The sequence below is a fragment of the Schistocerca nitens genome, chromosome 5 (assembly GCF_023898315.1).
Source record: "Schistocerca nitens isolate TAMUIC-IGC-003100 chromosome 5, iqSchNite1.1, whole genome shotgun sequence".
Classification (NCBI taxonomy): domain Eukaryota; kingdom Metazoa; phylum Arthropoda; class Insecta; order Orthoptera; family Acrididae; genus Schistocerca; species Schistocerca nitens.
Genome location: NC_064618.1, coordinates 847429333 through 847446482, shown reverse-complemented (window position 1 = coordinate 847446482; position 17150 = coordinate 847429333). Strand labels below are relative to the sequence as shown.

Below are 17150 nucleotides of genomic sequence, written 5' to 3'. Positions count from 1 at the left end.
GTTTCAGTACCAAAAATGGAAAATGCTGACAGTGTTACCAAAACATCAAGTAAATTATCGTGGTTGCAAAGTATTAGCTCTCATTGTCTACAGAACAACAGAATGGTGGCAGTCAAACTGGGGAGGATCAAATTTGATTCTACAGTGCATCTCAGAAAATAGATTGAAAAAAGGCTAATCCACATTTGTAACATTTGTAGATTTAGAAAGAAGATTTTGCCAATTTTTGAATGAATACATTTGTTGAAAGGCAGTAGGGATAAAATACAGGGAAATGTAATATACAACTTGTACAAAAACCAGGCTACAGTTATGACAGTTGAAGGATACAAAATGGTGCCAGTAGTTGACAAGACAGTGAGACAGAGCTGTAGCCTGTCCCTCATGTTATGCAGTATGTATACAGAACAAGCAGTAAAAGAAGAGCAAAAGAAACTTTGAAGTGCTATTAAAGTTTAAATAGAAGAAACAAGAAATAAAGAGAAATTGTAAGCTTTAAACATCTAATATTAATCTGAAGAGAATAAGCTTTATTTCTGGGAGGATGTGTGTGGAGTGTAGCCTTGATGGAAGTGAATCATGGACAGAAACAATACTGAAAGGAAGAGAGTAGATATTTTTTCAAAAGTCTAGAATAACAATTAAGATTATGAGTAATGCAGGGGTGCAGCATTGAGTCAGGGAGGAAAGATCTCTATAACACTCTGTGACTAAAAGAAGGATAAGTTGATAAGACACATCCAGAGACATCAAGACATGGTCAATTAAGTAATGGGGTGGGGGAGTGTGTGGTAAAAATTACAGAGTAAGACAAAAGCTTGACAACAGTAAGCAGGTTCAAATGGATGTAGGATGCAATATGTATGCTTGTGGTAGATAGACTAACATGTTTGGACTGAATTCCACAACAGCTAAAAAATAGTTTTCTGCAGCGAGTCTCAGTTCTCTCTTCTCTTCTTGATCTGATGTCCAAAGGATACATAAGATTCACAAAGACTAAAATAATTATGAAATAATATGAAATGAAGTGCTTGTGATCTAGGTTCTGTAATGTACTATATCAGACATGAATATGTATTGTCAAGAGCATACAATACACGATAGTCTGTATTCAGGTGCATGAGAAGTGAAGTTAATGTATCTTTTAGCCAAATATCTTTTTCCAGTTTTGCATGATTTCCTAATTTCACTTAAACTAAATGCCGAGAAAATTCATTTGGTGCCCCTTCCTAACTGAGCTCTGTGTTGACAATGTAGGGAAAGATAGCTTGCTACTTACTGTAAAGATGAGACATTAAGTTACAGACAGACACAATTAAAAGACACTTACACAAAGCTTTCAGCCACAGCCTTCATCAACAAAAGAGAGACACACTCCATTCATACACACAAGCAAGCACACTTCACACACACATAACCACTAACTCCAGCAGTTCCAGCCAGAATGCTACATAACACCCTTGATTTCAATGGCTGCATCACTACCCAAGCTGTCTGGATCCACCCCTCCACCATCAGCTTTTCTGAACTGTGCATATAGGAGCTATTCTTACAACACATTCTCCGCTCCTGTAACTGTCATACTGTCCCCACACCCTCCTTCCAAAAATTTCAACCCCCCTGTCCTATCATCTCCTCCTCATTCTCATCACCCATGCACTTTGTTTGCTACCCTCTGCCTATGCACTTACTTGTCTTTCACTACTCCTCTCCTTTTTCGCCCCTATTTTCCCCTCCTACCTGTCCCACAACCTCATATTAGCCTTTCTGATTTGCTTAAGTAACCCAGGATGTAATTCTAGCATTTTTGAATGCAGCAGGAGGCACACAGCCAATTGCAACTAGAATTCCACTGTAAATCTCAATCACATTTTGTTATTGTGAGGGAACAACTCACCAGCATTGTGAAACTACTCCACCTGCCTTACACTCCATATTTAACTATGCTCTATGTCTTTTCTGGACATTTGAACAAAGGAATATAAAAGAATTATTAAGGTAGTGCAAGTGGTTCTGTCAGGATGCATGAATAACTATGAAGTTTCAACTTACAGGTTGTATATAAAGATAGAAAAATATGCTGATTGTGTATGGATGCAGGAGGCTCATATCTTGAAAAGAGTAACCCAACGTACAAATAAATTTTTCTTTTTATGACTTCTATCCCAATATCTATTGGATAAATCCTGTATGTCTATTCCTGTAATGAGTGTTGTCATTTATTTTCTGGTTGTCTTTTCATGGTCCATGACTTTATTTTTTCATTTTCTATGTGGTTTATAGTCCAGATCGGTATGTGCAGTCTTGGAAAGGTGTAAATGAGACATTAGGCTAAACATTGCTATTTATTTTATACTATTGCATATATTGTATGTGTCAGAAAGATTTCTAAACCATTTATTTACATATTGAATATACAGATAACAAGACTGATGAATTGATATCTCTTTGGTTTCTTGGCGGATTGATTAATATGAGCTTTCAGATGCCATCTGAGTTGTCTTTTCTACTTTCTACCCAATATTTAGAAACTGTCCTAACCATCTTCTTCAGGTGCTGCAAGTTTTGCTATTATGTGAGCTCGTTGCCTGCACTCCAATATCGATGATTGTTATAGTATTATGATATGCATCAAATATATCTTTAATGCCTATTTATCACAATCATACAGATATTAATGACTTGTATGTATCCTCTCCTTTTAGATATGAATAACCCAGACTGGTGGTTTGTTAAAAAACATCTCACAGAAGAGAAAGGATGGGTTCCAGCTCAACTTCTAATGGATGAAATTAGGTACACAACATTTGTTCAGAAAGTAATCCAGCAAAAAATTGACCAGCTTCCTGTTTTTGAAAGTAAGTGTTTTGGTCTCTGTCTTTTTGTACATGAATTTAGCTATTTAATATAAGATGTAATAATTTTGAAATCAGTATAATCAGTTCTGTTGTTGGTTGATGTTGTGACAGAATGTCTTGAATGTTTGTATTTGTTTGTGTCTACATCTTATGGCAGATTGTATTAACAAATTTGTATATCCTAAAAAACTTTCACTTCAAGAAACTGTTGCGATAGATCTGTATTAAGGAAAAAGTCGGCTGCATTTAAAATCATACAAACCTTTAAGTGAAATTTGCTGATCATACATGGAAAGGTGTCTTCTGCGGCACTACGTCTGGATCTCAGAAGATCATTTTTCTGTAAAACTTTTTCTGTTATGGAAATGGAACACTGCAACTGTGATGAATAAAAGTTTCCAAAAATTACAGCAACCAGTTGCCTTTTGTGATTCTTCAATCTGTATTTTCCATTACTAGTTTTGAATCATCTAATGCCGCCATTTCAAGTTCTTTGACTCTTACAACGGCAGTCTGTATTCTCTACAAATTGAAGATAACCTCCTTCTACCTGTACTTTATACCTGCTCCTTCAGGAGTTCAGAGAAAATATTAAAGTCAACATTATCAAAAGCTTTCTTTAAATCTATAAATGCTATAAACATACATTAGCCTTTATTCAGTCTGTCTTCTAAGTTGTAGGATCTTACTGTGTTGCATGATCCTACAGTTCTATGGATCCCAAACAGATCTTTCTCAGAGTCAGCTTCTACCAGTTGCTTTTCTTCTGTAAGTAATTTCTGGTGTATTTTGGAAGCAAGACTTGTTAAACTGGCAGTTCAGTAATATTCAAACCTCAGCATCTGCCTTCTTTGGGACTGGGATTATTAGACTACATAATTATTATTACAGTCTGAGGATGTTGTACCTGTCTCATATACTTTGGATACCAGGTGGAATAGTTTTATCATGGTTGGTTCTCACAAGAATCTCAACAATTCTGAGGTAATGAGATTGCTCCAGGTGCCTTGCTCCCTCTTTGGTCTTTGCTTGTTCCCTCATATTTTTCTTACAGTACCATTTGTGTTTCTATATTTGCATTACTGCTTGTCATAAAGAGCCAATTCCAAATGTTTGTTTTCACTCTGATATGAAGACTATAGTACATCAAAAATTTAGAATTTATTATTTCTATGGGTGATGTTAACATCTTCTATAAGGGCTTCTGAAAGCCATACTCACCTCTCCTAAAGTCATTCTGTTACCTACCCAACCTACAAAACATTCCTCTTAAAGAATGATGAAAGGTAGCTGAAGCCCTGGTAGAGGATGTTAACATTGCTTATAGAAATAATAAATTCTAATTTCTGAAGTACCGTATTTTCCATGTCAGAGTAAAAAAAAATTTGGAATTAACTCTTTATAATAACCAGTAATACAAATATAGGAACATGAATGGTACTGTAAGAAACATATGAGAGAACAAGCAAAGACCTAAGTGGGAGCAAGGGACCTGGAGTAGACACATTACCTCCAAATTATTTAAATCCTTGGGAGGACCAACCATGACAAAACTATTCCACCTGGTATGCAAAATATATGAGACAGGTAAAACACCCTCAGACTGTAACATAATAATGTAGTGTAGTAATCCCAGTCCCAAAGAAGGCAGGTGCCAATATGTGAATATTATTGATCTGCCAGTTGCAATACACACCAAAAACTATTTACAGAAAAAAAAAAAAAGACTGGAGGAAGCTGACCTTGTGAAAAATCTGTTTGGGTTCCATAGAACTGTAGGATTGTCAGGACAGTGTTGGCCCTACAACTTAGAAGACAGACTGAAGAAAGGCTAACCTATGTTCATAGTATTTATAGATTTAGAGAAAGCTTTTGATACTTTTGACAGGAATATTTTCTCTGAAATTCTGAAGAAGCAGGTCTAAAATGCAGATTAAAGAAGAGGTTATCAACAACTTGTAGAGAATCCAGACTGCATTTGGAGGAGTCAAAGAACGTGAAATGGAGGCACGATGTAAGAAGAGAAGGAGACAGAGTTGTAGCATATTCCTCATGTTATACAGTGTGTACATTGAGTAAACGAATTGTGATGGGAATTAAAGTCCAAGAAGAAGATAACAATTTTGCCACTGACATTGTAATTCCATCAGAGTTAGCAAAGGACTTGCAATGTCTGTTTAATGGAAAGAGTAGTGTCTTGAAAAGGGATTATAACATGAACATCAATAAAAGTAAAAGAGGGATAATGGAGTTTTGCTTATATAAATCAGACGATGCTGGAGAAACTATATTAGGAAATGGCACACGAAAGGTAGAAGACGAGTTCTGCTATTTAGACAGCAAACTAACTCATGATGGAAAGTAGGGAGGGTATAAAATCCAGATTGGGAAAAGCAGGAAAGAGTTTCTGGAAAAGATAAATATTTTAAAATGTGCTAATAATAAGATGTATAAACTGCCAAGCCTGTTTGAACATGCTAATCTCAAAAACTACTAGGTGACAGGTAATTAGAGCATAATTTGAGGCCACATTATCTAAAACTGTCCTATCTGACTGTCTGAACACACTGCTCTCCAAAACTGATAGATGAATTTTCAAGGGATTTTCACAAGTAACTGGAGCATAGCTTGGAGCAATGTATTGGTTTTACTTTTTCAAAATCAGAACACATGGGCAAAAGTTATAAATCAAACAATGGAAAATCCAGGATAGAATGTAATATTGGGAAAAAGTTATAGTGATTTAAAATTTCATAGAAAACCATGTTTGTCTATTTGAATACGCTGATCTCCAAAACTACTAGATGAAATTTCGTGGGGTAACCAGGGTATAGCTTGGGGCAATGTATAGGCTTTATTTCAACAAAAGTGGAACACATGGAAAAAGATATTGTAATTTAAAGTTTTATGCAAAATTACCTGCACAGCTCAGTAGTTTGGATTTTAGTCACCAATAGCTCACGTAGTTAGTTTTGTAGTACACTGAAGAACCAATTAGATTAGATTAGATGCTGTTAGTTTTTAATTTACTTGGCTAGGATGTATGGGTTTACCAATTTCGCTTTGTGTATTAAAGACATAATGACATTGCTTTGCTTGTTTCGATGCGTTTTATTGATATTCTTTTCTTGAAAAGGTAAAAGACTGTGGACTCAATCATCTCAAGAATTGTGAGGTGAGACTTTCTGCAGCCAAAAATCGTTGGGCTTTAACTCGCTCTTTGGAAACTCATTCTGAAAGTAAGGCACAGTGTAGCTCTGATCTAGAGTGTTATGCTCTTTAGAACCCTTCTATCATAGAGGCTTAAAGTTACATCCCTCCAACATAGCACCATAGAAGCAGAAATTTTAATTAGAAGTGGTGCAGGCAAGTGAGATTTTACACCTGAAATCCCACTTATTCTTAACGTTTTACCATTTCACTTTATTTTTGTACAGATCTCGATGAGCTGATGCTACATCATGATCATAAACAAAGCACAAGGCCAGATGCCACATGCTATGGGCATCGACCTAAATGTCAGTTGCTTTTTGCACAGGCAGCTCTATGTGGCTTTCTCCTATGTGAGTGAAGCAAACAAGCTCTTGATTCATGTCCCCAATCATACCACTTTACATGTATATAAATAAGCTTTGTAAGTGAAAAGTAAATTCCATGTGTGTGAAGTTTTGGGCATTGATATAATTAAATACCTGGGCAACACTGGGTTTCTCAGCTAGTCTAAGATAAATATAAGTGTTAAATAGTTTATTTCGAAAGTTACATCTACAGAGTGTAGCTCTGCATGGAAGTAAAACATGGATGATACACACTACAGAACAGAAGAGAATAGAAGGTTTTAAAGTGTTGTGCTATAGAAGAATACTGAAGATTAGATTGGAAGATAGGGTAACTAATGAAGGGGTAAGAAATTTATAGCACAATTTGACTAAAAGAAGGCATATGCTGATGGGACACAGCCAGAGAAATCAAGGAATAGTCAGTTTGGTGATGGAGGGACGTATGGAGTATAGAAATTGTAGACAGAGAGCAAAGCTTGAATGCAGAAGCAAGTTCAAGTGGATTTAGGTTGCATTACTCATGTAGAGATAAAGGGATAGGCTAAAATGGAGAGATACATCAGACTAGTCTTTCGATTGAAGATCACAACAACAACATTAATAATAGTAGCGAGATTGTTGAATAACTTGAAACAACTGAACAAAACTGATGTTTCGCACTACTCATTTTTGCAGCAGGTTGAAAAAGATTTATTAATATTGTTCTTGATACTGGTGGCATGTTTTGTCAAAGACAGTGAATATTTACTGTATATGCACATTCAGTTTATAAATACACAGCCTGCATGTCAGTTCAGACTCAAGATGCATCATTTTACAAGAGTTGTGAATAATTACCAATACATACATCTGAATTAAGTGGAGCAAATAAATCACATGTAAACTGTTTATTCATGTACTTGAGAATGCTAATAATAAACAGTTTTCAACTGTTCAACCCTTCTCTTACTAACACTTTTCAAAATGTTTTAATAAAATTTATGAGTAATGAATGTTTGATGAATTTTCACATGACAGTGTTGGTAAAAAAGTGAACTAATGCAGCTGTTAATTTGTTTACAATCTTAGCATTTTCAAAAACAACGTATAACTTGAAAATATAAGAACTGAAACATTGGAAAGTGCAGGTTCAAGTATCAAGAACTGAATAACAGAAACTGGAATTTATAGCATCTAAATACATATTTGTTCTCCTGTTTCATTTATGACATCAGTTCAGTAATATTTATACTTGAGAGCTGATTTAGACTGTCATTACATATCTTTCAAATTCCCATCTCTCTTATTCCTTATTGGCTGATAAACAGACAGTACATCCAAAATTACACCTTGTTTTAAGTTTAAAAAAACTGCCTGGAGAAAGACTTTTTTCCTGTTTTCATTCATTATTGGTTAGTAAATAAGCAATAGATCTAACAAATTAGCTGTTTCGAAGATATACACTCGCTATTCAAATAAATCACTGGAAGTGGACAGTCAGATAAAATTTGGTGATTTTGCAGTTCTGCTATCAAGCATGATTGTTCTAATATTTATTGGCTAGAAATGCTACATGGCTGAATTATGAGGTTGTCTAGTTCTATAAATGTACTGATGATCAAGAAAACTGAGATTTATATAATGTTGTGTTTTCTCTGTTGCAGAACCTGTACATACAGAAAAAGCTACCGCACCAAGATTTGTTGAGAAGCTTCAACCTAAGCATGTTCCTGATGGAACAACAGTTGAATTTCGGTGTCAGATTTCTGGTAGCCCTCGTCCACAGGTTACATGGTTTAAGCAGACAGCCATTCTGTTGCCTTCTCATGACTTCCAGGTGCGTAACAAGAGAAAGCTAGGGGATATAGTTCCTCTCCATGTTATCAAAGAGGGACCAGTCTCGTTCCCATACCTGTGCTCTTCACTTCTGTATATCTATCATTGAAGGTGGAGTCAGTGTGAGAAGGAAAACAGTTTTTGCTACACTTTTAAGTGGATATGTGGAAAGGCTTACAATAATGACAGAGAGGTCATGTGTATGGTTGATGTAGATCTAGAGCTAGAATGCATTGATGATGACAAGCAAAGTTTATGAAGAAAGGTGTATGAGTATTGATTTAAGATGCACCGAAACAGTGTTAATGGCTTTTATGAAATGTGTTTTGATGCCTATCATAATAAGAATATATGAGGGTCATTTCAAAAGTCTTGCGCACTGCACATACATGACTGTCATAATAGCGTGATCAAGATTAAGTAAAGTCAGTTGTAAGTGGGACTTTAGGCGTGACAGTCATACTTGTGTTTGCTGGTTCACATGCTTTTGTCGAGAGTAATCCTGTTTTAAAACTGGAGCTGAAACTGAGTCAGGTTGGATTACACATAATGACCAGCATTGCTACAGCATAATCAAAACCCTATGGATTGTAGCACATTGTCATGGTGGTCTGTTCATTTCTAGAATGTTGAGTAAGCACTGAGGACAACCTAAGAAGTGGAAAACATCAACTGCAACAGGCTACACCTGTCAGGTTTTTGTTAATGACATTTTGAAAGTGGATTGACAAAAAACATTTGAGGAAATTGCCCATTTGAGGAAATTGCATATGAGGCCAGAATGTCTGTCACTTCATTTTACAGAATCGTGGCTGAAAAGTTAAAGGTGAGAAAAGTTGCTGCCAGATGATGTGAGTGAAGAGCAGAAAGCAGTGTCAAAAGAATCACATAAGAATTCATTCGACATCATCGAACAGAAGGAGAAAAGTTTCTGAAAAAGATTGATGCACTTGATGAATTTTGAGCCAGAAATGAAGTCTCAGTCATCATGATGCAAAAGTTCAGGCTCTCCTTGCCCAAAAATTTCCGCCACCAACAATCAAAGGTGAAACTGATCACGATCTTTGTGTATGACAAAATGGAGTTATAGCTACAACTAGAGTGCCCCAGGGAACATTTGTAACAGCTGTGTACTACAAGCTGTTTCTACAAAATATATATATATATATATATAGAGGGAAACATTCCACGTGGAAAAAATATATCTAAAAAGAAAGATGATGAGACTTACCAAACAAAAGCGCTGGCAGGTCGAGAGACACACAAACAAACACAAATATACACACAAAATTCAAGCTTTCGCAACAAACTGTTGCCTCATCAGGAAAGAGGGAAGGAGAGGGAAAGACGAAAGGATGTGGGTTTTAAGGGAGAGGGTAAGGAGTCATTCCAATCCCGGGAGTGGAAAGACTTACCTTAGGGGGAAAAAAGGACAGGTATACACTCGCACACACACACATATCCATCCACACATACAGACACAAGCAGACATATTTAAAGACAAAGAGTTTGGGCAGAGATGTCAGTCGAGGCGGAAGTGCAGAGGCAAAGATGTTGTTGAATGGGAACTTGCTCTGTGGGGGCTTGGTAACCAGCTACAATGGGGCGGCTGGGATGATTGGGTTTGTGAATTTTAGGAAGAAGGTAGAAGGTAGAAGGAATTTTTCCTTCTATTATATATATATATATATATATATATATATATATATATATATATATATATATATATATATATATATATAAAAAGAAAGATGATGTGACTTACCAAATGAAAGCGCTGGCATGTTGATAGACACACAAACAAACACAAACATACACACAAAATTCAAGCTTTTGCAACAAACTGTTGCCTCATCAGGAGAGAGGGAAGGAGAGGGAAGGACGAAAGGATGTGGGTTTTAAGGGAGAGGGTAAGGAGTCATTCCAATCCCGGGAGCGGAAAGACTTACCTTAGGGGGAAAAAAGGACGGGTATACACTCGCACACACACACATATCCATCCACACATATACAGACACAAGCAGACATATTTAAAGACAAAGAGTTTGGGCAGAGATGTCAGTCGAGGCGGAAGTGCAGAGGCAAAGATGTTGTTGAATGACAGGTGAGGTATGAGTGGCGGCAACTTGAAATTAGCGGAGATTGAGTCCTGGTGGGTAATGGGAAGAGAGGATATATTGAAGAGCAAGTTCCCATCTCCGGAGTTCGGATAGGTTGGTGTTAGTGGGAAGTATCCAGATAACCCGGACGGTGTAACACTGTGCCAAGATGTGCTGGCCGTGCACTAAGGCATGTTTAGCCACAGGGTGATCCTCATTACCAACAAACACTGTCTGTCTGTGTCCATTCATGCAAATGGACAGTTTGTTGCTGGTCATTCCCACATAGAATGCGTCACAGTGTAGGCAGGTCAGTTGGTAGATCACGTGAGTGCTTTCACACGTGGCTCTGCCTTTGATTGTGTACACCTTCCGGGTTACAGGACTGGAGTAGGTGGTGGTGGGAGGGTGCATGGGACAAGTTTTACACCGGGGGCAGTTACAAGGGTAGGAGCCAGAGGGTGGGGAAGGTGGTTTGGGGATTTCATAGGGATGAACTAACAGGTTACGAAGGTTAGGTGGACGGTGGAAAGACACTCTTGGTGGAGTGGGGAGGATTTCATGAAGGATGGATCTCATTTCGGGGCAGGATTTGAGGAAGTCGTATCCCTGCTGGAGAGCCACATTCAGAGTCTGGTCCAGTCCTGGAAAGTATCCTGTCACAAGTGGGGCACTTTTGTGGATCTTCTGTGGGAGGTTCTGGGTTTGAGGGGATGAGGAAGTGGCTCTGGTTATTTGCTTCTATACCAGGTCGGGAGGGTAGTTGCGGGATGCGAAAGCTGTTGTCAGGTTGTTGGTGTAATGGTTCAGGGATTCGGGACTGGAGCAGATTCGTTTGCCACGAAGACCTAGGCTGTAGGGAAGGGACCATTTGATGTGGAATGGGTGGCAGCTGTCATAATGGAGGTACTGTTGCTTGTTGGTGGGTTTGATGTGTACAGACGTGTGAAGCTGGCCATTGGACAGGTGGAGGTCAACGTCAAGGAAAGTGGCGTGGGATTTGGAGTAGGACCAGGTGAATCTGATGGAACCAAAGGAGTTGAGGTTGGAGAGGAAATTCTGGAGTTCTTCTTCACTGTGAGTCCAGATCATGAAGATGTCATCAATAAATCTGTACCAAACTTTGGGTTGGCAGGCCTGGGTAACCAAGAAGGCTTCCTCTAAGCGACCCATGAATAGGTTGGCGTACTTGGGGGCCATCCTGGTACCCATGGCTGTTCCCTTTAATTGTTGGCATGTCTGGTCTTCAAAAGTGAAGAAGTTGTGGGTCAGGATGAAGCTGGCTAAGGTAATGAGGAAAGAGGTTTTAGGTAGGGTGGCAGGTGATCAGCGTGAAAGGAAGTGCTCCATCGCAGCGAAGCCCTGGATGTGCGGAATATTTGTGTGTAAGGAAGTGGCATCAATGGTTACAAGGATGGTTTCCGGGGGTAACAGATTGGGTAAGGATTCCAGGCGTTCGAGAAAGTGGTTGGTGTCTTTGATGAAGGATGGGAGACTGCATGTAATGGGTTGAAGGTGTTGATCTACGTAGGCAGAGATATGTTCTGTGGGGGATTGGTAACCAGCTACAATGGGGCGGCCGGGATGATTGGGTTTGTGAAGTTTAGGAAGAAAGTAGAAGGTAGGGGTGCGGGGTGTCGGTGGGGTCAGGAGGTTGATGGAGTCAGGTGAAAGGTTTTGCAGGGGGCCTAAGGTTCTGAGGATTCCTTGAAACTCCGCCTGGACATAAGGAATGGGATTATCTTGGCAAACTTTGTATGTGGTGTTGTGTGAAAGCTGACGCAGTCCCCCGGCCACATACTCCCGACGATCAAGTACCACGGTCGTGGAACCCTTGTCCGCCGGAAGAATGACGATGGATCGGTCAGCCTTCAGATCACTGATAGCCTGGGCTTCAGCAGTGGTGATGTTGGGAGTAGGATTAAGGTTTTTTAAGAAGGATTGAGAGGCAAGGCTGGAAGTCAGAAATTCCTGGAAGGTTTGGAGAGGGTGATTTTGAGGAAGAGGAGGTGGGTCCCGCTGTGATGGAGGACGGAAGTGTTCCAGGCAGGGTTCAATTTGGATAGTGTCTTGGGGAGTTGGATCATTAGGAGTACGATTAGGATCATTTTTCTTCGTGGCAAAGTGATATTTCCAGCAGAGAGTACGAGTGTAGGACAGTAAATCTTTGATGAGGGCTGTTTGGTTGAATCTGGGAGTGGGGCTGAAGGTGAGGCCTTTGGATAGGACAGAGGTTTCGGATTGGGAGAGAGGTTTGGAGGAAAGGTTAACTACTGAATTAGGGTGTTGTGGTTCCTCAATCTGGAACCACAACACCCTAATTCAGTAGTTAACCTTTCCTCCAAACCTCTCTCCCAATCCTTGGATTGGGCCTTTGGTTCCACAATCCGGCACTAATAGCTGCATTAAGTGAGCAAAATACCATGACAACAATTTTTACTTTGTCCCACTGGTAATCAGTTGTATTTATAACTACAGTCAACCTGCCTTGTATTGCAATATGTAAAATTTATATTTGTTGACTGGTGTCCTATGTGCTGTTAACCTGAGAACTACACTGGTGTGCAAAACTTTAGGACGAAAGTAACTTTTGCACATTGTGTCACCCCCAGTACCATAGCTCTATGAAACTTGGACCATACATAGAAAGGACTGATACAGTATATTACAGAAGGTAACGGAAAGAAATACACAATGAAACGAATAGAAATGACAGTTTTATTCAAAGACAACTATTACACTGAAGTCACGACAATTTTTGATGGTCCCTTGAACATTAGAAAGTTGGGACATAGTTCTTAATAGGATGTGTGACCACCGTGGATGGCGGTGCATCCTGTACAGCATGTTCCTATGCTGGACGCAGTGTTGGCAAGGAGTTCTTGTGGTACAGTGTTCCATTCGTCAAACAATGCATTTGACAACTGCCAGACCGTCATCAGTGCATACTGGCATGCTGAACTATGACTTCCCAATGCGTCCCACAAGTGCTTGGCAGGTTTTAGGTCAAAGGAAAAAGCAGGTCAGTCCATGTTCTGAATATCCTCTTATTACAAGAGCTCCTCCACCCATGCTGTTCAATGCAAATATGCATTATCATACATAGAAATGGAATCACAGTCAAACACACCCCTGAAAAGATGCAGTTGGGGAAGGAGTAAAGTGTCACATTGATATTGACCAACAAATGTACCATGTTCAAAGATATGCCTGTGGAACCATATGAGTTCCCACACTGTAACACCTGGGCCACCAAAATGCCCACTTTCAAAGATGCTGGACAATCCTTTTTGTGGTGAGAGGTGGGAATACATAATGCACAAAGGAATGTGGTTGAACATGACCATTATGTTGGTCCAAGTATTACAGTGTGAGGTGGAAAAATGTTGCTTGGAGTGTACTGTCCTCCAAATCTTTGAGCATGAACTCTTACTGGCAGTGTTGTGACCCTATGCTCCTTTCTCACATGCATCTGATGTACGACTGCATCCAATAGCGCAGGTTCATGTGAGCTGACGTTTGTTGCTGCCATCATACTATTGCACTTTTGATGGCCAGTAGTGTGTAAAAAGAGAGAGAGTATAGAGAGAAACTGGTATGCCGGTACAATGAGCTTTCATAATTTTAGTAAATATTTCATACAGTTTCAATTGCAATAAGGATTTTATTATTTCCTAAACTGAGGATGGGCTTTCAGCTGCAAATGAATGGTGTGTGGCACAGAGCCACACTTTTAGATAAGATAATCATACTATCTTTCAGGCCACTTCACTTGCTCAGTCTTATCACTCACATGTACACTTGCCTGTCCAACGACACAGCCACACATGTGCGCGCACGCTGACACACACGCACGCACGCACGCACGGACGCACACACGCGCACGCACACACACACACACACACACACACACAGAGAGAGAGAGACAGAGAGAGAGAGAGAGAGAGAGAGAGAGAAATAGTCCCTTCTATGTTTGCAGTATTGCTTATGCTTCTGCATCAACACTGACTGTTGCTGTGTGGCTGTTAGGGTAAATAATTAGAAAATGTGTGTTGGGGATTGAAAAGGCTTGAGGCAACATGGACAGAGGATTATGTGTGAGGCAGGGAGGAGATTGGAAAATTTGACAAGCATGAGACAGATGACTGTCAACATTTGTGACAAAATATATACGTTGTGTGGTACAAAACATACATGAAGGGAATATGCAGGAAGAAAAATAAATGGAATCACAACACAATGAGAGGAAATGACCAAGCACAAAATAGCAAAAGAGGATATAATGAGGACTTTACAGTTGGAAGGAGGAGACTGAGGGCAGGGTCCAGCAGAGGTTTAGGCCAAGGGCTTTGTAGAAATGGAAGATGTGCTGAAGTGATAGTTCCAGCCTATGCTTTTCAGAAGCACTGGTGATTACTGGTGATTAAGGAGAGGATCCAAAAGACACAAGCAGGCAGGAATTGCTGTCATTGATGTTGCAATGTGTAGCATTTTCAGAAGCACGCAGCTGAGTTTTCTGTTGGCGACAGGTTAGGCAACTGCCATTTATTCACATTGTCTGCTAATTAGATGTCTTACCAAAATAGAATTTGCACAGTAATGACAACACTGCTGGTAGATGTGGCTGCATTCACATATAAATCTAACACTGATCAGAAATGAAATGCATGTGATTGTTTGATAATAGGATGGTGTACAAGGACATGTGATAACAACGGAAGCAGGAGGCAAATTCATGCTGCAGATGGGCAGGATATTTTTTATTTTTACTTTTTTTTTTTTTAAGGCTCTGCTAAAGTTACCAAGGTATTTGGTTAACTCCTACTTTCCACTGATGGCAAAGCTATAGAAAAAAGACATTTGACATGAAATGCTAGGGAAAAGCTGCACGGTCATCAACAGCAACTGTTCTTTCGAGAACAAGTTACTGTCTTCGTATATATAGTTAAAGGCTACCCAGCCATTGACCTTCGTCTGTGCAAATGCGCACAGGTTGCCCAAACTCTTACGGGAATCGCCAAAGCGTGCGCGAGTGATGAGTGGTTGGGCAAATGTCTCTAAGGTACAATACATATGTAGAATTGTGGACAGTTGGGAATGTGAGTCTCACGGGAAGCGTGCAAGGGATAAGTCCCTGCAGTCGCGCTGTTCGTCTGTGTCCTCAATGGCTCAGATGGATAGAGCGTCTGCCATGTAAGCAGGAGATCCCGGGTTCGAGTCCCGGTCGGGGCACACATTTTCAGCTGTCCACATTGAGGTATATCAACAACACCTGTCGGCAGCTGAGGTTGTCAGTTAGCCATCGTTTATGACATGAAATGGGTTGCAGCTGTTAAAGTACAGGTTGTGTTGACGTGGAAGGTTTGATATCGAAAGAGGTTTTAATGAACTGTCGAAAATATGAAGATGAATGCCCAGAGAGGTAAATTAACTGACTTCAGATGGCCCAAATGAAGCAGACTTAAAGAGTGGTGTCAAAGTTGGGGGTGATAGGGCCGAGAGTGTGATTGCTATTTGTCCAGATCATTACTTTTATGTTTTTATGTTTATTTGCCTTACAATAAATCATTACATACATTAATATAAGAGAGAAAGATGTAACTTTCAAGGATTGATACTCTAGTTCAATTACTGATTTATTATAAAATATTTTTTCAGATGTTCTACAGTGAAGATAATGTGGCAACACTTGTCGTAAAAGAAATTTTCCCAGAAGATGCTGGCACCTATACATGTGTTGCAAAGAATGCAGCAGGATTTGCATCTTCTTCAACAGAGCTTGTTGTAGAGGGACCATTGTCAGACCATGGGTCAGATGTTGCTGTACTATCCAGGAAAAGCCTCTCAAGGTACAGTCTTAACAAAAAAAGAAAAAAAAAGTAATAGATTAACATAATATCACTGATCATTGCAGCAGAATTATCTGTATGTAATTTTTAATTCAAATAATTTGGGATTGAATGAGATCACTCACTGAATACTATAAGCATTGAGTCATTCGTAGGCACACAAAAAAGAATGAAAACTTTTCTAGCTTTCAGATGAATCCTTTAACAGGTAGATTACATGTACATACACACAAGCACACGCACACACATCCCAGACAGAGGAAGGATAGGCTGTTGGGTAGAAGGTGTGGGTGCAGTGGGTAAGCAGAGACAGAGGCAAGGAGGACTGCGGGAACATAGGATATATTATCTGAATGACTCTCATCTGCATAGTTCAAAAAGCTATGAAGCAGCCATTGAACTCTAATATGTTGTGCTCAGCAGCATGTTCTGCCACTGGGTGGTCAACTCTGCTCTTGGCCATTCTTTCTGGTGGATAGTTGGTTGGCAATTGAGCCCCCATAAAATGCAGCAGAGCTGGTATGTGACATGGTTGCTTTCACAGCTGACCCTGCCTCTGATGGGATAGGATAAGCCTGTGATGGGACTAGAGTAGGATGTGCAGGTCGGGTGAATAGGGCAGATCTTGCACTTGGTAATTCTATAGGCAAGTGAGCCCTGTTGCAAAGGATTTAGATGGGAGTAGCATAGGGATGAACCAGGATGTTTTATAGATTCAGTGGACAGCAGATTATCACTTTAAGACAGGAGGGAGGGATTGCAGATAGAATATACCGTAATGATAGATATTTGAAGTTATGGCAAAGGACATAGTTCATTGCTCCTGTCTGGTACATTATTGGGTGATAGGTGGTGGCATTCTTTTGCAGTTGGTTCTTAGCCGTGGAGGGAGGATTAGGGGCATTTAAGGATATGGTGCAGGAAATATATTTATTAGTTAGGTTTGGGGGTAGTGTCTGCTTGTGAAGG

General features: G+C 39.6%; 1 protein-coding gene across 1 annotated transcript in view; it reads left to right on the top strand.

Annotated features, from left to right (window-relative positions):
* LOC126260755 (titin) overlaps positions 1-17150 on the top strand; it is a 530053-nt gene that overhangs the window by 430304 nt on the left and 82599 nt on the right. Inside the window, exons 132-134 of the mRNA XM_049958094.1 lie at positions 2706-2858; positions 8062-8234; positions 15991-16181. Of these exons, the coding sequence (XP_049814051.1) occupies positions 2706-2858; positions 8062-8234; positions 15991-16181 (517 nt within the window). The remainder of the gene's footprint in view (positions 1-2705; positions 2859-8061; positions 8235-15990; positions 16182-17150) is intronic.